Source organism: Bufo gargarizans, chromosome 8, assembly GCF_014858855.1.
Source record: "Bufo gargarizans isolate SCDJY-AF-19 chromosome 8, ASM1485885v1, whole genome shotgun sequence".
Lineage (NCBI taxonomy): Eukaryota > Metazoa > Chordata > Amphibia > Anura > Bufonidae > Bufo > Bufo gargarizans.
Genome location: NC_058087.1, coordinates 31,520,421 through 31,543,025, shown reverse-complemented (window position 1 = coordinate 31,543,025; position 22,605 = coordinate 31,520,421). Strand labels below are relative to the sequence as shown.

At 46.8% G+C, this 22,605-nt stretch overlaps 1 protein-coding gene across 1 annotated transcript in view; it reads right to left on the bottom strand.

The window, feature by feature from the left end:
* LOC122945237 (probable hydrolase PNKD) overlaps nt 1-22,605 on the bottom strand; it is a 53,236-nt gene that overhangs the window by 6,514 nt on the left and 24,117 nt on the right. Inside the window, exons 2-4 of the mRNA XM_044304235.1 lie at nt 10,490-10,605; nt 7,188-7,300; nt 919-977 (exon numbers count right to left, since the gene is read on the bottom strand). Coding sequence (XP_044160170.1) covers nt 919-977; nt 7,188-7,300; nt 10,490-10,605 — 288 coding nt within the window. The remainder of the gene's footprint in view (nt 1-918; nt 978-7,187; nt 7,301-10,489; nt 10,606-22,605) is intronic.

Below are 22,605 nucleotides of genomic sequence, written 5' to 3'. Positions count from 1 at the left end.
AAAAGGGTCCCTGTTATCAGCCACAATGTTCCCAGAATTCTCCCTGCCCCCCCCCCCCCCCCAATGCCGTTATTATATCCCATCTCCAGGGACTGACACCCGCTCCTCTTGCCTCATCATTATTATACGGTGCTCTGGCCCTTTAAATCTGGGGGGGGGGATTGATTTAACGCTGAGTAAAAAGCTAAACTCCTGTGTGTGGAGCGTTACATGCAATGGGAGCCGCTGTGTGGATCTTCCCTAAATTCCCAGTATCAGTGACGGTAAATGAAGCGGAACGACTGGACTTTCTGGTTCCAGGACGGTGATTATTATAAACCTATTATTTAGGAAAAATCCCAATTGCTGACGGCTCGACTGCCGGTAACAGATCCTGGATTCATCATTTATTACTCCAGAATGGGAAATTGGGAAATTAGGCGCCTGGGTTCTCCCCTGCGGGTCACAGCACGGCTCAGGTATATCAAGTGGCGGGTTCATGGGATAATGTAAGGTGTATGCTATAAAGAGAGTCCAGGCCTGTGCCAGGGAGGGTGCGGCAAGCGGGCACGGTGCCAAGGCATAGAATTCTCACAAAGTAAAAGGGAAAAGTCAGCAGATCTTAAAGAAAATCATGGGACTGGCCGCAGGGGACACCCGACGCCGCCAGGGACTGGCCGCAGGGGACACCAGGGGACACCCTGGCTGCAGAGGCAAGAGAGCCTTAAATATACAATACTGTCAGTGCTACATGCAGCCATACAAAATAATACATTTCTGACGGTCACCACTAGGGGGAGCTCATGCATACAATGCAGTAATGAAGCAGTGTACCCCGTGATCGCATCAACTATAAAGACAAGATGAATTTTTTTTCATCTAGTTGAAGTTGAACTATAGAAATAAATTAAAATCATTATAAACTCTGGTGAGTCGTACCAGTGTTTATGTGTACACAAGATGGCTTCCAGCATCACGCCTTCCCGCTCCAAGTAGTTCTGTAAAAAAAAAAGTCAATTAGGATTTTATATCATTCATGACTATATTAGTATCCGTGGACTTCGATCCAAATTTAATTTGTCATAAAGCTGAATCTTCGTGGTAACAAATCAGTTTTTCCTAAATCGGTGGCTGAAAAAAATAAAATAAAAATTACACTCCCCTCATCCACTTGCTTGCGGAGAGGCCGTCCGCTCCCATCTTGATTGAAGAAAACCCGCCAAAGGACCTGCGGCGAGCGAGATGACGTCTTCACACTCACTGCAGGTCCTTTGGTGGGTTTTCTTCAATCAAGATGGGAGCGGACGGCCTCTCCGCGAGCAAGTGGATGAGATTTTTAAAAAAAATTTAAACCCCTGAAAGGCTTAATGTGAGTCACAGATGCCGCGATCAGTGTTGAACGTGGCATCTGAGGGGTTAAATGACGAGGGGGTGGCACCATCGTCGTTCCTTATCAATGCGCCCGCTCCATACAAAGGAAAGCGATTTGTGACAAAGTAATTCGTCACTAATCAAATTTCTTGTTGAAGTTCGGTCTAATTTTTCGAGACTTCGCTCATCTCTGGACTATATTACTATTTCCCTATTTTTAGAGCAGAGGCTCCCCCCCCCCCCCCCCCCCCCAAAAAAAAATAAAATTAATAAAAAATTAAATTAAATTAAAAATTTAACTCTGATATGAAAACAGTCAAGTCCTTCTTTTGTCACCTCTCACGTCCTGGTTTTGCAGCGATATAGGGAAATGGATACAAATCAGATTTGCCATTCAGGACTCTAGGAAAGTTGGGTGGCGTAGGATTGGCGTTACACCCAGCTTTCTAAGAAACAGGTAAAGAAAATATTTCACCAAAGAGGGGGTCTCTGGGGAGACCTCATATCGTGGCTATATTCGGCTAGGAGGTGAGGTGCTCTTAAATTGAACATTTTTATACCTGCTCGGTCTGATTGACAGATGAAATGCAGCCCTTTAAAATCGCACCCCTCACCCCAAAATCCCAAGACATCCATTAGCGGGGGAGCACATCAATGGCCGCTTTCATCGCCATCTCCTGTCTGGTGCTCCATTGATCTCAGCCTCCTTTCATGTGCTGCTCGGTGGCAGGCCTCTTCCTGCAGGAGATGTCTATGGCTTTGTGTTTATACTGATTAAAATTCTGGGAGAGGCGGCAGCATCTTCCCGTCCAAGAATAACAGCGGAGCCGGGGTGTCACTCAGCCGCTCCAGAGATCACAGCGCAGGAACAGGTTCATTTAGGGGGGGGGGGGGACCTTGCCGCTTCCTCCCCCAGCGCTGGAGACAATATCCAGATTAATCGCACGCAGGATGATACATTTCATCAACTCGTACGGTAACAACCCGCAACAATACATGGCGCGCTGACAGAACCGGCACATGATTATCCCTGCGCCTTCACAGAGCTCTGAATGGTAGGGGATGTTCCCGAAGGTAAATCCTCGGAACTAAGACAATGGCGTCTGTTATTGCAAAAAGCGTTAGTAATAGACTCCATTAGTGCGACAACTTGAGCACTTTCCTCAAGTTGAACCCATTACTGGCATTAATACAGATGTAGCAGAGCCAACTCTGTAATTATGTCGATATCGCCAGTTATTATGATCTCTACATGAAAGGAACAGCACAGCGACACCTCAGCACTGCTACATCTTTATGAGGACTGCCCTATTCCTGCTATCTGAAAATGTAATACTAGCTAAGTATCAAATAGAAGCACCATGTACATTTTCAAGACCCTGCTGCAAGATGCGTTAACCCAGGCATGGTGGCCTCAAAGGAAGGCTGAGTATAGCTATGAGACTCAGATTGTAGGGGCTCTTGCACACGATCGGATGCCGTGTGTGGAATCCACTGAGTGACAGAGAGCCTAGCCCCATTCAGGACAGCAGAGACACGGAGTGTAGCTGGCCAGCTAAGACCTGTCCTAGGCTGCTAATATAGCTTGTATGTTTAAACAGCTAGACCTGCCAATAACCTTAATACAGTTCCTATGTTTGTGTGTCAAAGACAAAAGCAGAGTTATTTACAGTGACTTCATGTTTGGATGTCATATAACTGTTATATATATATTGTGTTCACAGACGCAGAAAAGATATGTCTTTAAGATTCATTATATAATGTAAGGTAAGCTCAATGACACAGCAGAAACAACATAAAGCAAAAAGAGTTAAACTGTTGTTGCTGGGCAGGAGTTTTGACCAATCACAGCCAGCCTCACACACAGCCTGTGTGGGAAATCCCCCTAGAAGGAGCTGCTAGAATCATTATTCACCAGAGAGAGAAGCTGAACAGACATTCACTCCACTAAGAGCTGTGTTTTATGGAAGCAAAGAGGCCAAAATAGGTATTTAAAGCAGTTACATAATGTTCCTACTGTTAATATAGTGATTAGAACTGTAAACTGAACCAGTTATATGTGTGTTTACTTACAGTTCCACCAATTGCAAACTACAAATACCATACAAACAATTGCAACCATTCAAATTCCATATTGCAAGCCAAATTGCATACAACCATACCAGATCATAATCAACCAATCTGCAAATAGTTACTGCTAACTGCATATTGCGACCAAATTCAGCAAGTGAACTATTAGACCTCAGATATTAGTTAGACCTCAGATATACCTCTCACAGAGATCATAAAGTGCTTAAATAACCTTAAGTGAGAGTACAGATACTGAAGAGAGAAATATATCCACCATTGTATGTTGAATGACAAGATTGAACAGTTGAACCACCATCTTATGCATACCGCCATTTTGTGATATCTTTTCAACACGTGTTTTGTACATGGACTATCTGCTGCGGAGGCGGCAGTGTTATATATGAAGAAAAGTTGAAGTTAATAAAGAAGTTATTTCAAGCATTTGGTGTGCTCTTTAAACCTACTGTTTCTATAGAACGGCGCTAGAGGAATTACAGAGTAATAGACAGTCTGGTTAGACTAAAAGTCAGAGATATCAGAATTCTTCTAATGCCACAGCGCAAAAGGCACTTCATAGTGCTGCGCCTGTTACACGGAGCATTCACATGACTGATAATGCTCTTTTCCTCTCTGTGATCTTTTTACTACAAAATCACAATAAGATAAAGTTGTCACCGTGATTTTGTAGTAAAAAGATCACAGAGAGGCAAAGAGCATTATCAGTCATGTGAATGCTCCGTGTCTCTGCTGTCCGGAGCGGGGCTTGGCTCTCTAACTCTGCGGATTACCCGCACGGCATCCACTCGTGTGACAGAGCCCTTACTGATCTGACTTTCCCCAAAGGTAAAGCAGTATCTAGCAGCCACTTATCTCCCTCCATAAAAATAACATATCGGGTTGGCATCCCCGACTATCATGTCAGGCCAGCCCGAATACAAGCTACAGCTACACACTATCATACAGAAGATACAATGTATCACCGCACCAGGACAGGATCTTCCGTTGGTTCATAAAACATCCGATTCTCGGGAACTATAGAAGATAAAATCTAAAAGACACTGCACTTCTACTACTTAATAAAGAGAACAATGAGTCATTGGATCTGGAAGAAAAGCAGATAAGAATTGCCCAATCTCTAGTCTTAGCGGTTTGAATATAAAGATTTCTGCGAAAAACATTACTAAACAGCTAAAAAAAGAAGACCATTAACCGCATCAAGTATCAACCCATCTGTGCTCCTGCATTTACTATGTACAAGAATATACCTACTATAATACTGCTCCTAAACTACTATAATACTGCCTCCTATGTACAAGAATATAACTACCATAATACTACCTCCTATGTACAAGAATATAACTACTATAATACTGCTCCTATGTACAAGAATATAACCACCATAATACTACCTCCTATGTACAAGAATATAACTACTATAATACTGCCTCCTATGTACAAGAATATAACCACCATAATACTACCTCCTATGTACAAGAATATAACTACTATAATACTGCCTCCTATGTACAAGAATATAACTACTATAATACTGCTCCTATATACAAGAATATAACTACTATAATACTGCTCCTATGTACAAGAATATACCTACTATAATACTGCTCCTATGTACAGGAATATAACTACTATAATACTGCCTCCTATGTACAAGAATATAATTACTATAATACTGCTCCTATGTACAAGAATATAACTACTATAATACTGCCCCCTATGTACAAGAATATACCTACTATAATACTGCTCCTATGTACATGAATATAACTACTATAATACTGCCTCCTATGTACAAGAATATAACTACTATAATACTGCCTCCTATGTACAAGAATATAACTACTATAATACTGCCTCCTATGTACAAGAATATAACTACTATAATACTGCCTCCTATGTACAAGAATATAACTACTATAATACTGCTCCTATGTACAAGAATATAACTGCTATAATACTGCCTCCTATGTACAAGAATATAACTACTATAATACTGCCTCCTATGTACAAGAATATAACTACTATAATACTGCCTCCTATGTACAAGAATATAACTACTATAATACTGCTCCTATGTACAAGAATATAACTACTATAATACTGCCTCCTATGTACAAGAATATAACTACTATAATACTGCTCCTATGTACATGAATATAACTACTATAATACTGCCTCCTATGTACAAGAATATAACTACTATAATACTGCTCCTATGTACAAGAATATAACTACTATAATACTGCTCCTATGTACAAGAATATAACTACTATAATACTGCTCCTATGTACAAGAATATAACTACTATAATACTGCCCCCTATGTACAAGAATATACCTACTATAATACTGCTCCTATATACAAGAATATAACTACTATAATACTACTCCTATGTACAAGAATATAACTACTATAATACTTCTCCTATATACAAGAATATAACTACTATAATACTACTCCTATGTACAAGAATATAACTACTATAATACTGCTCCTATGTACAAGAATATACTACTATAATACTGCCTCCTATGTACAAGAATATAACTACTATAATACTGCCTCCTATGTACAAGAATATAACTACTATAATACTGCCTCCTATGTACAAGAATATAACACTGCAGTGAATTTGCTTTTTAAATATAAAAAAAAAATCATTTTGAAATCTGTTCTGACATTCACTTCTGCCTCCTGATTACCACACCACAGCCGTTGTCATCTGCTCATCACATAACACATGACTATCAATCACTGGGGGCAATGTTATCTATATAAACATCCTGTATTGTTATTTGTATGGTGCTGATTAAATCACTATTGTCCTAGACTCAATGCCATGAACTTTCCTGCGTATCAGGGGTTAAAACAATTTGCAGAAACAATGCAGATACTGAAAACATAGCCGCTCACTTTCCCTTTTTGTTACACCGCGTGTGATTTTCCGAGCTCTGAGCTTTGAACTCAATTGTTTTCCAAGCCCCTAAAGACTGGGATTGAACTGATATTAGAGAGAAATCCCTGCCTGGACTCAACCCAAACCTCACTGTGGGTGCAACCTCAGCACCTCGAGCAGAGAAAGGGCAGAGAGCAGCGAGGGCCGGACAGATGGACGCACCGATATAAATTCCCTGGCGTCCTAACATATGAAATCATTTCAATGGACTGTACGTGTCGTCATAATCCATAAATATATAACTTAAAAAAATAAAACTTACTCTCCATTCACATCCAGAGCTGCTTTCAAAATTCTACTGGTTAGCTGTAACTATAGAACTGAGCTCCCACAATGCACTGGTCTCAGGTAACAGTTAAAGGTGTAATCCAACCCCTATAATGACCCCAACCCAGTGCCCGGGCCCCCCGTATACATTATACTTACCTGAATCCAGGCACCCGCGTCGCTCTGGTTCCCTGCACGGCCGGCACTGCATCTCCCCGTAGCTCAGATTAAAACATCAGGCGACAGGGGGAGAGAAGCCAATAGCAGCCCGCGACGGGGACGAGCCTCCCTAGCATCGCAGGGAGATGCAGAGGTGGCCGTGCAGGGATCCGGAGCGACGCGGGTGCCAGGCAGCAGGTAAGTATAATGCATACGAGGAGCCCGGGCATTGGGGGGAGAGGGTCATTATAGAGATTGGATAACCCCTTTAAGTAGCAGAAATCTGAGTTTAGCTGTGCCTCCTGAGGAAATCCTGCAATCAGTTTCTGGACATAAGCATGCCTGTTAAAATGCCTCTTAAACTTACCTGTACAGCAATGGGGTCCGATGGGTCCACTGCCACCGCCAGGTTAGATGTCGTGTCGATGACCAGGTAGCTGTAGTTATCAGACAGTACAGGGATGGGCACCACTTTAACACCTTAGAAACCAAGCAGGTAGAGGAGGGTTGGTCACATAAGAAAAGTCTGAATTTATAGGCTGAATGTATGTAGATTAGGAACCGCCATGGGCACGGAGCATATGCCCTAATATACCAACTGTGCCTTCATATCTTCAAATTATTACTTCTCTTTTTCCTCTGGGAAAAAACCGTTTTACAGTTTTGTTCTCTTATTAAAGGGGTTGTCCGTGTTCAGAACCCAGACATACCTATAAATTCACCCAGGCAGCCCCCCTGATGTTAGCATTTCATGCTCCGACGCGCTCCCTTGCCCTGCGCTGGATCGCGTAGGGCAAGGGCTCTTTTATTTACAATAACACATTGCCGGGCGAAGGCTTCCGTCCAGCAGTGTGTTCGGTGACGTCACCGGCTCTGATGGGCTGCTAGCCGTTTTACAGGTTAGGGCAGCGCTAAAGCCCACTTATCAGTGCCGGTGACGTCACCGGGCTCACTGCTGAGCGAAAGCCTCCGCCTGGCAGCCGTCACCGGAACTCGCAGGGCAAAGGAGAGCATTGGAGCATGAACTGCTCCAATGCTCAAGTCAGGGGGGGCTGCCTGGGTGACAATAGGGATATGTTCGGGTTCAGTTCTGAACCTGGACAACCCCTTTAAATGGCAAATTATCATGTCAATCAAATATGAGAAATTTGTATCAATAGGATTAACCACTGTATGTCCCTTCATGCGTTAACTGAACAGTGGACAAAGTCCTAACTATAGAAATGAATCTCCAAGGAGTGATTCGGTTCTATGAACATTTGTCTCTCCTGGATGGTCCAGACTACTGGATGCTCTTACGACATTGACGCATGTTGTCGCCCATCTTATTTTGCTCTGATTAGAGGCTATGGAAACCATTTAGGTTATTATTGTTTACCTTGACCCCCTTTAAGAGCGCTGCTCTGATGGCTCAGTCTGCAGCCCTGGTCTCCTGACAGCTCAAATTATTATGAAACTGTTAAGACTTGGGCTTAAATGAGTGTTTATGAGCTGTTAGAAAACCAGATATAAGGGTTACAGATTGAGCCATCAGAGCGGCTCCCTGATGTGAATTGCAAAAAAAGTGCAAGGATTCTGTCTGTCGGAAGCATCTCCAAAGGGAGAAATGGCTTTGCCTTAACCTTCTGAGCTAGGAGGCTTCACAAGGGAACAAGTGCCTACTCCTATCCAAAGTTTAGGGCGATGCATATGCATAGGCTTGACTCCAAGGGTCACACATACCTTCTAAGGCTACTTTCACACTAGCGTTTTTGCTGGATCCGGCAGGGTTCAGCAAAAACGCTTCTGTTACTAATAATACAACCGTCTGCAGCCGTTATGAACAGATCCGGTTGTATTATCTTTAACATTGCCAAGACGGATCCGTCATAAACTCTATTGCAAGTCAATGGGGGACAGATCAGTTTTTTATTGTGGCAGAGAAAACGTATCCGTCCCCATTGACTTGCATTGGGGTAATGCCGGATCCAGTAACCTTATCTATCAGGACGGACATCCCATAAGGGCATAGGACCCTGAAAAACCCTACATCAAAAAAATCCCTCTATGTAAAACCTCTGGCGAGTCTGGATTTTCTGGCTTGGTAACTATGGCAGTGCATGTGAATGTGCCTCCATTCAGGGGATCCCATCCCTACTGATTTCGGGCACAACATACACGTCAGACTTTTATTACTGGCGCTGATACTTAGTAACCTCTAATAAATTAAACGTTTCAAAACAATGTGTCAAAGGACATCAAAAATCCTCCAGCGCCACTGAAACCATAGCACACACCGCCGGCTGCACCCTGGCCTCATCTCCACACAGTGCGCTGCACGGTTCACAGACCGCCCCGGCCCTCGCTGTTTACGTGAATTGTTTTTCAGGTTCTACATTAATCATTAACCTCACATAACAGGCAGGCAAATAATGGCCATGCTTTACATACCAAGCAAACCCTCAGAGCATATGATGTTGCAATCACCATCCGCCGGTGGGACAATTAATTTCACAGTTAATTTTGCAACTCGAACGTGACTTTGCAGTTTCCTCTGCATGTAACATAACTGAGGCAGGGCGACGGTGCACCGGCGTATTATAGGGGTTGTCTGAGAGGAGATATAAGGGTCTGCTTTATTACAGAAAAACAGCACCACTAGGACCCCCAGTTTTTATGAAATGGGGGACCCCTACCCTGCAGGACTTTCTGAAATGAATACAGATGCAGGTCGAGCACGCGCATCTCTATGAGACTCCTGGAGATAGCACTCCGCTATTTCCATCAGGTCTGGGTGCTCAACCTGCAGCTCCTTTTTTTGGGGGGGAGCTCTTCGGGGTATGGGGACCCTGTTCTTGTGACTGGTGAGTGTCCCAGCACTTTGGATAGTGGCTAACTACATATTACCGGAATACCCCTTTAAGGTGATTAACATGCAACAAACTTTGGCCAGACCAGCCGATTGTGTGACAGATGTTAAAGGGAAGAAGGATTGGACATGTTGGATTACGATATGCCCAATCTTTTGTTCTCAAGGAAGATAAGCAGCTGCCAGAGGTTTACTCCTCTCTGCCAAACATGCATGCTCGGCCAAGCTGGGGGATAGCGGTCTGCAAAAGTAGGGAAACAGGTAAAAAGTAACAAAATGTAGCAGTGCAGGTAAAAAAGTAACAAAATGTAGCAGTGCAGGTAAAAAAGTAACAAAATGTAGCAGTGCAGGTAAAGAAAGTAACAAAATGTAGCAGTGCAGGTAAAAAAGTAACAAAATGTAGCAGTGCAGGTGAAAAGTAACAAAGTATCAGAAAAGGAGAGGGATGGCTTAAAGGGGTTTTCCGAGACATTAATACTGATGACCTATCCCCAGGAGCGCCGGTGCCTTCTCAAACAGCTGATGGGCAGGGGTCCCGGGTGTCGGACCCCCATGACCAGATACTGATGACCTATCCAGAGGATAGGTCACCAGTAATAAAATGTCAGCAAGCCCTTTTAACAATGCTGTACCTAGTGGCTGCAGAGGTGACCTGCAGTATACGGCACATCGCTGCGGCAGCCCTGGCAGCTGAAGCTATACTCGGCACTTATTACACTACAGTCAGTATCACATTCGCTACGACCAGGGGGCAGCGCTGATGTGATGAAGGGAACATTCGTAAAGCGCCTCTATATCCATACACCGTAACCATTACCTACCGCTAAACACTATGGCTTGGGTGGACGAGTGCCCCTGGGGGTAGCGCTCTCGGGCCTTCTTCAGCTGTCTCTTGTAGAACAGATAGCCAAGTCTGGTGCGGGTGTACAAGCCATACCTGAAAGGGACAGAAGGACATGCGTTAGAGCGCATCTTATCATTGGATTCAAACATACTTTGTGTTTCCATTCATTAAACATTTTCAAGATCTCAATCTTGCTGATGGGCTGTTACAATTAGAGATGAGCAAACTTCTGTTTTAAGTTCGGCGTCTAAAGTTCGGGTTTGGATTAGCGGAGAATCCCGATCTGGAACCGGATATGGATTCCGACTTCCGTTGTGGTCCGTGGTAGCGGAATCAATAATGGCCGATTATTGATTCCGCTACCACGGACCACAACGGAAGTCGGAATCCATATCCGGTTCCAGATCGGGATTCTCCGCTAATCCAAACCCGAACTTTAGACGCCGAATTTAAAACAGAAGTTCGCTCATCTCTAGTTACAATGTATCAGTATCACCTGAGCGCCATGGCCTCCTGAAACAGCTGAGTAGTGTGGGACCCCCACGATTACATACTGATGTCCTGTCCTGAGTATAGGCCATCAGTACAAAAAAGGTGGAAAGCCCCTTTAAACATATCAACCGCACAAACTGCCGTCTTGTCCTGGACTTCCGGCTTACAGCTCTAACTCTAAACTGATACATTGTAACAAAACTTCGGCGTGAGTAGAAACTCACTATTATGTCTGATGAATTCTGCTTAGATGAGCTCATCAGCCTCAGGTTAGTGGGTACGCTGATCCTAGCACCCCCTCCGATTAGCTGATTGAAGGGGCTGCGGATCCCATGCAGTCACTCTTTTGGGGCTGTGATGTCACATCCATCGGTCACATGATCTTTCGGCAGCTCAGTCCCCTTCAAGTGAACGGGACTGAGCTGCCATTCCCAACACAGCCACTATACAATGTGTGGCGCTGTGCTTAGTATACAGCACTTGCTCAAGTTCTGCAACCCCTTCCAAAAGCTTATCCTGTGGGGGTGCGGGAGTCTGAGCCCCTCCGATCTGATACCGATTATCTATACCAGGTGTCGGCAACCCGCGGATCTTTTGAACCTTTGCCGCGGCTCCGGCATGGGCGTAGGAAGCGGGGGGGGGGACGGATCCCCCCCAGGAAATAATGCGGGGGGGGACAGGTTTGATCAAATCCCCCCCCCCAGGCCAGCGGCAGTGTGTGTGCGGCGGCGGGGTAGGCACTGAGATGAGCGCTTCCATTGTGGAAGCGAAGTGCTCATCTCCATAGTGATCTGTTTGTATCGCCGTCCTCAGGAGGCAGGGAGGTGTGTCCCTTTCCTGTTCTTCTGATAGGCTGCTGGCACTACTAGGCCGGCAGCCTATCAGAGGCCGGCGTAGGCGGCGCAATGACGTCATCGCACCGCCTGAGCCATACAGCGCTGGGGTCGGGACACAGGCCGGAAGAGGCCTGCATCGCATCGCTCCAAAGAGGTAAGTATAAGTGCTAATTATTATATTATTTTTTTTAACTGGCAGTATAGCACATAATGGGGGGGCCCTGGTATTACTACTGGCACATGATTGGGGGGGGGTCTGGTATAGTGGCACATGATTGTGGGTCTCTTATTACTACTGGCACATGATTGGGGGGGGTCTGGTATTACTGGCACATGATTGGGGGGGTCTGGTATTACTACTGGCACATGATTGGGGGGTCTGGTATTACTACTAGCACATGATGGGGGGGTCTGGTATTACTACTGGCACATGATTGGGGGGGGGTCTGGTATAGTGGCACATGATTGTGGGTCTCTTATTACTACTGGCACATGATTGGGGGGGGGTCTGGTATTACTGGCACATGATTGGGGGGGTCTGGTATTACTACTGGCACATGATTGGGGGGTCTGGTATTACTACTAGCACATGATGGGGGGGTCTGGTATTACTACTGGCACATGATTGGGGGGTCTGGTATTACTACTGGCACATTATTGGAGGGGGGTCTGGTATTACTGGCTATTAATTTTCTAAAATATATTTTACATTGTTAAGTGAAAAAGTCCTTTTTTTCTTCAGAGTGACAGCTGACTGCACGATCCTGTATATAGCATTAAGGGAAGGAACAATATATGCAGTGTTATATTTGTTTTAAATGTCGCAATGGTTTTGCGGCTCCCTTTTTTTTTTTTCCTTCGGAAACGGGTCCAAGTGGCTCTTTATGTCTTAAAGGTTGCAGACCCCTGATCTATACCGAGGACAGGCCATCAATACTGTCAATCCAGGTCCTAAGCATGAGTGCTTCTGACGGCCCCGTGTTTCTGGTATCTGCAGTTATACAAGTGCAGATGAACAAATGAAAATAAATAAATCTGAACACTCGCGGTATCATAGAAAAATCTTTACATTGACACGTGTTCTGCAGCCGCCCCCCCCCCCCCCCCTTCCTGCCAGCGACATACATGTACATGTAGCAGAGTGCAATGAGTCTTCTTTTCCTCTTATCCTCCAGGGGAGAGGGGGGAAGGGGGCGCAGCGGTGCAACATCCCGACCCCTGCACAATGTTATATTGTGACGGGGGATGTGATGCGTTATGCAATTGTTCAATTGTTTGGCTCAATGAAGGAGAAATGTGACGGGGACGGAGGGCCGGCTCGTTCCCACGCAGCTGCACAATGTGTCGCACAATCCCGCGTGTCGTATGGATCCTGCACAAAGTGACATGAAACCCCAAAAACACTTTCTGTAAAATGCACTACAGTAGGCAACTTTCTGACAGACTTCATTCCTCATCATTTCCTACATCTCTGCTTGCTGTTCCAGAATAGTTACATTCTCATCTAAACGCCTAAGGCCCCATTCACACGTCCGCAAAATGGTTCTGCATCCAGTTCCGCAATTTTGCGGAACGGGTGCAGACCCATTCATTTACAATGGGGCCGGAATATGCTGTCCGCATCCGCATTTCCGCATCTGTGCTTCCGTTTCCGCCCAAAAAATACAACATGTCCTATTCTTGTCCGCAATTGCAGACAAGATTAGGCATTTTCTATTATAGTGCCGGCGATGTGCGGTCCGCAAATTGCGGAATGCACATCGCCAGTGTCAGTGTTTTGCGGATCCACAGAACACTTACGGACTTGTGAATGGACCCTAAAACAAGATTGTCTAAAACAGCATTTTTAGACTAAAAACAGGCACAAACACTTTAGTAAATTTGCCCCAATTACTTTTTAAGGCCCCTTTCACACGAGTGAGTTTTCCGCTCAGGTGCAACGCGTGACGTGAACGTGTATCGCCCGCACTGAATCCTGACCTATTCATTTCTATGGGTCTGTGTACATGAGCATTTTTTTTTTCACGCATCAGTTCTGCGTTGCGTGAAAAACGCAGCCTGTTCTATATTCTGTGTTTTTCACACAGCCCCGGCCCCATAGAAGTGAATGGGGCTTTAGTAAAAAATGCATTGCATCCGGAAGCAAGTGCGGGTGGGATTCGTTTTTCACTGATGGTTTCTAGGAGATGTTGTTTGTAAACCTTCAGTTTTTTATCACGCGGGTAAAAAACGCATTGCACCAGCGCTGAAAAAACTAAACGCAATCGCAGACAAAACTATCTGAACTTGCTTACAAAATGATGCGAGTTTCACTGAACGCATCCGGACGTCATCCGTATCGTTCGTGTGAAAGGGGCCTAATGCCTCCGACAGCAAACGGTTTGTTACAACTGTATCCAGTGCAGTCTGGACTTGATACTTGTTACAACCACTGATACATTGTAACAAAAATATCGGGGGGGGGGGGGGCGAGATTTGTGCTGTTGATGTGTTCAGCTCACAGAGAACTATCTACACTGGATACAACTGTAACAAACCATCAGCTGTGAAAACTGTTAGGCCCCTTTCACACAAGCGAGTTTTCTGAGCGGGTGCAATGCGTGGCGTGAACGGTCGTGTGAAAGAGGCCTTTTAGGCCTGTAGTGGTTTTTAAAATCTCAGCAAAAATGTTTCCTTGCGCTGACATGCAGCACAGATCTTGAAAAAGTTGAGGAACTGTAACATCAAGCTGGAGAGGCTTTTATTGTAAAAAATAAATAAAATAAAAAGACAGAAATGAGATGATTTTATATAGATAAAGTTTATGTTCTGCAACTTTCTAAACTTTCTACAGATCTCTACTTGCTGTCACTGAATCGCAACAAGCTTGTTGACACCTACTGGGTGAACCTGCCCAGTTCCTACATATCAGCGGCCCGTGGTGGATGATGCTTTATTGTAATCAGCTACTCATACTGTAGATGCGAGCAGCACATTTATTTCAGTACAAGAAAGTCAATTTCCATCCACTGACAGCAAGCAGAGATCTTGAAAAAGGTGAGGAACTGAGACTAGATTAGAAAACTGCCGAATTTCTGATTAAACAGAGTTAACACTACTCTGGCAAGAAAGGGTTAACTTGTGCCAAAAATCAGTTCTGATGTTTCAAGGGTACAGATGGGACTGGGGAGAAATCTGCGCTCGGCGGCGTCTGGCTGCTCGCCATCTCATGGAGGTCCCGTCCCCCTCCCCCCCCCCCCGCAGGATTTAATTAACACAAAATTTCAATTACTATTTTGCAGATAATGTCCCTGTAGGAAGAAAACGGAGCGAGCAACACAGCTCCGGGGAAAAGCTGCCAGGGAACAGGCAGAGGCCATCACGTCTGATGCTGCAGAGCTGCGCTCCCTGCAGACACAGCTTGCCCCCCTCCCCCACCATCTAAATCCATACAAGCAATATAATCCGAGCTGTAAGATATTTTACGGTGCAGAACGAGGAGCATGCGGCAATCGGACATCTGGCTGGTTTTCTATGACCAGGTAGCGGACTGCGGGGCTTCAACGGAGGCTCCACATGTGAACAGGGATCAGTCGCTAAATACTCCGCTTTATACATCTAATATAGTTGCATTGAATTGCATTCTCCAGTCACAGTCAAAGCTGCACCCAAAATCGTCTTGGTTGCCTCTTAAGCACTGTGCACACTTCTCAGGTTGGAGTCACAGCAAATTAGCTGCAAATAGTGTAGACCCAGCCTTAAAGGGCATCTGTCAGCAGTTTTGTCCCTATGACACCGGCTGACCTGTTACATGTGCGCTCGGCAGCTGAAGGCATCTGTGCCGGTCCCATGTTCATATGTGTCTGCATTGCTGAGAAAAATTAGGTTTTATTGTATGCAAATTAACCTCTAGGAGCAACGGGGGCGTTGCCGTTACACCTAAAGACTAAATTTTACCAGCAAAAGCTGCGCCCTATTTAGCTTGCTTTACAGGGTCAGACGTTATGACGCATTCAGGGCCTGGCCCTGTCAAAGTGAAGAGACCCCGGCAGTTGCAGAGAGAGTGGAGACTCTCAAGTGTAATGGTAACGCCCCTGTTGCTCCTAGAGGGAGCAATGCGGGCACGTATGAACATGGGACCAACACAGAAGCCTTTAGCTGCCGAGTGCACATGTAACAGGTATAAAACTGCTGACAGATGCCCTTTAAAGCTTAGTGCTGTGCACACTACATCTCCTCCAATGCATGGCAGCAGGACAATCTTTGTGAAGACAAGGTAAGGGGGATGCAATGATTAACTGAGGTCCAGCAGGCCAAGGGTTAAAAGAAATGCACAGAGAATGTTGAATGCAGCTTTGGGAGTGAGTGGAGTACAAAGACTTGGCAGCAGTCACACAATGTAACCTCTCACAGCAGTGACTGCTTTCATCCATCTACTCCTGACAGCTTGCCCCTCTATGGATGACTGAGTATCTCGCCGCCCTGCCCACATCCGGACCTGGGCATCCCGGGTACAGCGCCAATGCTCGAGACGACGGGTGTTACCGCTAGATCTCCGGACAGGCTGACTGCAGTGGAAGGAGCTGGCAATAAACAATGTCCCCATCACAAAAGAGGGTCCAGTGCCAGCAATGAAAAAAAACGTAGCGGCAGCAGCGGGCACAGGTCCCCGGGGTCTAGGATGTCGCTGCTTAACATATGGGGGGGGGGGGGGGGTCCCTGGTACATAAAAGCTAAATTGCTATGCAACTTTCCAATATACTTTGTGCGTCTAGTCTCACCATTTCAAAGATCTCTGCTTGCTGTCAGTGAATTGAATAATAAAGTACACAGACCTACAGTAGTCCTGCTCACCCAGAGGTAGTTTGTTACAGTGTATCAGTGCAGTGAGGACGAACACACTTATCCAAACCACGGCCACGTGCAGCTGCATGTTTTTGCCACGTGGGCTTGGCCGCATGCATTCAGTCGCACCGTGTGGTCTCACCCTTAAATGGTTTAAAAAAACATAAAAAAATATAATAATAATTATTTTCTCCTTAATAGCCCTTTAAGATCCAGACATAACAGTAAAGGTCACGGCCATTAAACTGATCTCCAAAATGGGGGCCCGCACTCTTTGTATAGCCAGGGGCCCCACAATCCTTGTTCCAGCTGTATACAGCAGGGGTCACCTGACCGCAGCGCTCTCCCAGGGCTAGACACCAAGTCTCCGGGGGGCTCTTCATTATACTTTTCCGGAGATTTGGAAACCCCCCCCCCCCCCACACCCGCCGGCAGCAGACGATTCCTGGAAGCATCATTATCCGCGCACAATGAGCGACAGGAGATAAAGCGTTATCACCGCGGCCCAGAGCTCATCTCTTCTCCACACACGCCGCTTATCGGATTTCACCTTAAGGCTACCTGCAAACGGGCACCGGCGGTCTTGCAAAAATTCCGTGCGGATTTCACACGGTCGGTTCAAATTGCAGTTCATTTCCTGCAAAAAAGATTGGGGGAGATTTATCAAAACTGGTGTAAAGGAAAACCTTAGGCTACCTTCACACAGGACCCGTCATGGATCAGCAAAAACGCTTCCGTCATAACAATACAACCGCCTGCATCCGTTCTGAACAGATCCGGGTGTATTAGGTCTTCTATAGCCATGACGGGTCCGTCTCTAAAACTATTGTAAGTCAATGGGGGACGGATCCGTCTGGCTCCGCACCACATCGCGGACAGAAAAATGCTGCTTGCAGTGTTCTGTCCGCGATGGGGACGCAACAAAACGGAACGGATTCTGCTGCACTCCGTTTCGTTCAGTTGTTTTGTCCCCATTGACAATGAATGGGGACAAAACGGACGCGATTCTATGACGGATCTCAATAGCGGAAAGGGAAAGCGCAGGTGTGAGAGTGTAGCCTTCGTTACCCATAGGAACCAATCAGATTCCATCTTTCATTTTTTCAGCACCTTTGGAAAATGACAGGATCAATCTGATTGGCGGCTGCGGATTACTAAATCCGTTTTCCTTTGAAACGGTTTTGATAAATCTCCTCCATAGGGTTCCAGTGCGATGTTGCAGCAATAAACCGCAATTTGACTGAACAGACCTTTAGAAACATTGGGGGTCATTTACTAAGCGCACCATGCCCCTTTTTGGCGTAAAAAAAGTTGCAAGACCACGTTTTGATACTTTTTTTTTATGCCGGTGTCGCATGGGTGTTCTTGTGCCGTCCTCACACCTTGCGAGCGGCGGGGCTCGGCTGGAGCCAGGTCTTCGGCCCGACAAATTTACCGTGTTTTACGCCTGGAAGCAGCTGTACAAGTGGAGTGAACACGCTTCTGTCAGGGGCGGGGGTCTTCACTCCAGGCGGAGGTGCACCTAATCTAGGACGAGATGCCTACCTCGCCATACATTGGCCGAATAGACCCTTTAAAGATTGTATTAGGGAACTGCACAAATAGCAATTCCATAAAGGTATAAGAACGACTCCCCAAGTGGCAGAAACCTGCAGAGAACAGACGTCGGCTCCACAGTCCCGCAGGTTAACCCTGCTTTCACACCTGAGCGTTTCTCAAATGCGCGTTTTACGCGTGTTTTTGTCGCGCGTTTTTATGCGCGTTCTTTGTAATAGTAAACGCGCGTTTGACGCGCGTTTGTGTGATTGACTGCAGTGTCCTATGGCCACAAACGCGCGTCAAAACGCCCCAAAGAAGCTCAAGTACTTGTTTGAGCGTCGGGCGTTTTACAGCGCGTTCGTACGCGCTGTAAAACGCCCAGGTGTGAACCATTCCCATAGGGAAGCATTGGTTTTCATGTCTTGAGCGTTTTACAGCGCGTTTGAACGCGCTGTAAAACGCTCAGGTGTGAACTTAGGGTAAGGCAGCCTGTATTCTGTGCTACCGGCATAAGAGCGGCGCGGCGCCATTTATGCAACTCCCTAGTAGATCCTTAAAAGTTGTTCCAAATTGGGTGCCTAAAATCACAGCACCAAACTGTAAGCGGGGGCGTGGACCTGCAGAATAGAAGGCGGGAGGTCATGATCCAAAAAGGAGCCAGTCTAGAGGGGGCTCCGCGCACACGTGGAGAGGCGCTTCCGTGTACTTTTGGGGGGCGATTCTCGGCAGAGCGGGGTATAAACGGTCACATGACTTGGCCTAATCTGATTTTGAATGTATCGCTCTCTCATGACCTGAGTCGGAGTCACCGCCGTGTAGGTCTTCAGTCCGGCCCCGGGGAACGGTCGGCGGTATTTTCTTTGGGTCCCGCGCGGCCGTTCTTATCGGGATTTCATTGTCCTACATGTCCTGAGGACGATGAGCTCATAATTACTTCAGCTAAAAGCAACACGGAGAACATGGGAAAGGGAGATAAGCAAATGAGGACGACGAGAGGATGACATAATGGACGGAAATTTAACGCCTCGGCGTCCAGCGGGAGCCCTTAACTAACGCCTGATGACTAGATATCAAAAATCCGGCAACTTTCTAGGGCACTTCAGGGGGGTTATTTAAGGCAAAGAGGAATTTTGCGCAAAAATTTGCCACCGTCTTCAACATATGCCCCTCGTCTCTAAGCGGGCAGAGCTTAGCGGGAGGGCGAGGCTTTACTATACGGAATCCAGAAACTGGTGCAAATCAGAGCTCACGACCGCCACACACTGCTATAAGTCTGCCGCACCTTATTCCAGCGCCATTCAATGCATTCCCCTTGTGTGTTGCAATAATTCACCGTTTTCAAGATCTCTGCTTTCTGTCAGTAATTGGAAAATGAATACTTCTCACAGGCAGCAGAGACTTCGCTACAATTGTATCCAGTCAATGCATTCCTCTATCCCAATAGAACATTGTACAAGGGGATGACTATGAGTAAAATGCAATGTTCCCCTTTACAGGTCTAGTCATACAGAGGCTGTAGGTAGGTGGCACCCCAGGATACAACTTACCTGGCTCTTACCTCAGCTGCAGGTTGGAATTCAATAGGTGTGAGCTCATCTAGCGGTGGCGTGTTAATCCTAGATGCAGATTTCTAAACCACGTCGGGCACGGATCTGATGAGTTTTGGAATTATGCACCGCAATCTGAATGAAAACCCTGCGGTGCGAACAGACCCTTAGGGCTCATGCACACAACCGTTGCCTCGCCGTGGCCGTATCGGGTCCTCAATACATGGGGCACCGGCCGTGTGCATTTCGCATCACGGATGGAGAACGGAACCACGGAACGGAAGCACTACGGAGTGCTATCTGGGGTTCCGTTCCGTGTCTCCGCACCGCAAAAAGATAGAACATGCTCTATCTATTTGTGGAACAGAGGGATCGCGGAATGGGTCCACGATCGCCATGCGGCTGGGCCACGGTCAGTGCCCGTGCATTGCAGACCGCAATTTGCGGTCCACAGACTCCACAACACGAGCTGCACACAGTCGTGTGAACGGGCCCTAATGCTCTACGGAAACAGTTTTAAAAACAAAGTGTTTAAACAAATCGCTTAGGCCTCATGCACACGACCGTTGTGTGCATCCGTGGCCGTTGTGCCGTTTTCCGTTTTTTTTCGCGGTCCCATTGACTTTCAATGGGTCCGTGGAAAAATCGGAAAATGCACCGTTTTGCAGCCGAGGCCGTGATCCGTGTATCCTGTCCGTCAAAAAAATATGACCTGTCCTATTTTTTTGACGGACAACGGTTCACGGACCCATTCAAGTCAATGGGTCCGTGAAAGAACACGGATGCACACAAGATTGGCATCTGTGTCCGTGATCCGTGGCCGTAGGTTGCTTTCATACAGACGGATCCGAAGATCCGTCTGCATAAAAGCTTTTTCTGATCTAAGTTTTCACTTCGTGAAAACTCATTTCCGACAGTATATTCTAACACAGAAGCGTTCCCATGGTGATGGGGACGCTTCTAGTTAGAATACACTGCAAACTTTGTACAAGACTGCCCCCTGCTGCCTGGCAGCACCCGATCTCTTACAGGGGATATGATAGCACAATTAACCCCTTCAGGTGCGGCACCTAAAGGGGTTAATTGTACTATCATATTCCCCTGTAAGAGATCAGGGCTGCCAGGCAGCAGGGGGCAGACCCCCCCCCTCCCCAGTTTGAATATCGTTGGTGGCACAGTGTGCGCCCACCATCGCCCCCCCTCCCTCCCTTGTAATAAATCGTTGGTGGCACAGTGTGCGCCCACCATCGCCCCCCTTCCTCCCTCTATAGTTAAAAATCGTTGGTGGCACAGTGTGCGCCCACCATCGCCCCCCCCCTTCCTCCCTCTATAGTTAAAAATCGTTGGTGGCACAGTGTGCGCCCACCATCGGCCCCCCTCTCTCTATAGTAGTAACAACCATTGGTAGCAGTGTGCGGCCTCCCATTTCCCCCCCCCCCCCATCATTGGTGGCAGCGGAGTTCCGATCGGAGTCCCAGTTTAATCGCTGGGGCTCTGATCGGTAACCATGGCAACCAGGAAGCTACTGCAGCCCTGGTTGCCATGGTTACTTAGCAATAGTACAACAGTAGAAGATTCATACTTACCTGCTTGCTGCTGCGATGTCTGTGACCGGCCGGGAGCTCCTCCTACTGGTAAGTGACAGTTCTTTAGCAATGCGCCACACAGACCTTTCACTTACCAGTAGGTGGAGCTCCCGGCCGGTCACAGACATCGCAGCAGCAAGCAGGTAAGTATGAATCTTCTACAATTGTACTATTGCCAAGTAACCATGGCAACCAGGGATGCAGTAGCTTCCTGGTTGCCATGGTTACCGATCGGAGCCCCAGCGATTAAACTGGGACTCCGATCGGAACTCCGCTGCCACCAATGATGGGGGGGGAAATGAGAGGCCGCACACTGCCACCAATGGTTGTTACTACTATAGAGAGAGGGGGGCCGATGGTGGGCGCACACTGTGCCACCAACGATTTATTACAATAGAGGGAGGGAAGGGGGGGCGATGGTGGGCGCACACTGTGCCACCAACGATTACAATAGAAGGAGGGAGGGGGGGCGATGGTGGGCGCACACTGTGCCACCAACGATTTATTACAATAGAGGGAGGGAGGGGGGGGCGATGTGGGGCGCACACTGTGCCACCAACGATTTATAACAATAGAGGGAGGAAGGGGGGGCCCGATGGTGGGCGCACACTGTGCCACCAACGATATTCAAACTGGGGAGGGGGGGGGGTCTGCCCCCTGCTGCCTGGCAGCCCTGATCTCTCACAGGGGGATATGATAGTACAATTAACCCCTTCAGGTGCGGCACCTGAGGAGTTAATTGTGCTGATCACGGCCCCCTGTAAGAGATCGGGTGCTGCCAGGCAGCAGGGGGCAGTCATGTACACAGTTTTTCAGTATATTCTAACCTGAAGCGTCCCCATCACCATGGGAACGCCTCTGTGTTAGAATATACTGTCGGAAATGAGTTTCACGATGTAGCTCATATCCGACAGTATATTCTAACGTAGAGGCGTTCCCATGGTGATGGGGACGCTTCAAGTTATGTTCGGGTGTCCACCTGGCCGCGCAGAGGCAAGCGGATCCGTCCAGACTTATAATGTAAGTCAATGGGGACGGAACCGTTTAAAGATGACACACTGTGGCTCAATTTTCAAACGGATCCGTCCCCCATTGACTTTCAATGTAAAAGTCTGGACGGATCCGTCTGAGGCTACTTTCACACTTAGAAATGTTTTAACAATATAATGCAGACGGATCCGCTCTGAACGGAGCCACCCTCTGCATTATATGAACGCAAGTGTGAAAGTAAAGGGACTCCTGACTTTACATTGAAAGTCAATGGGGACG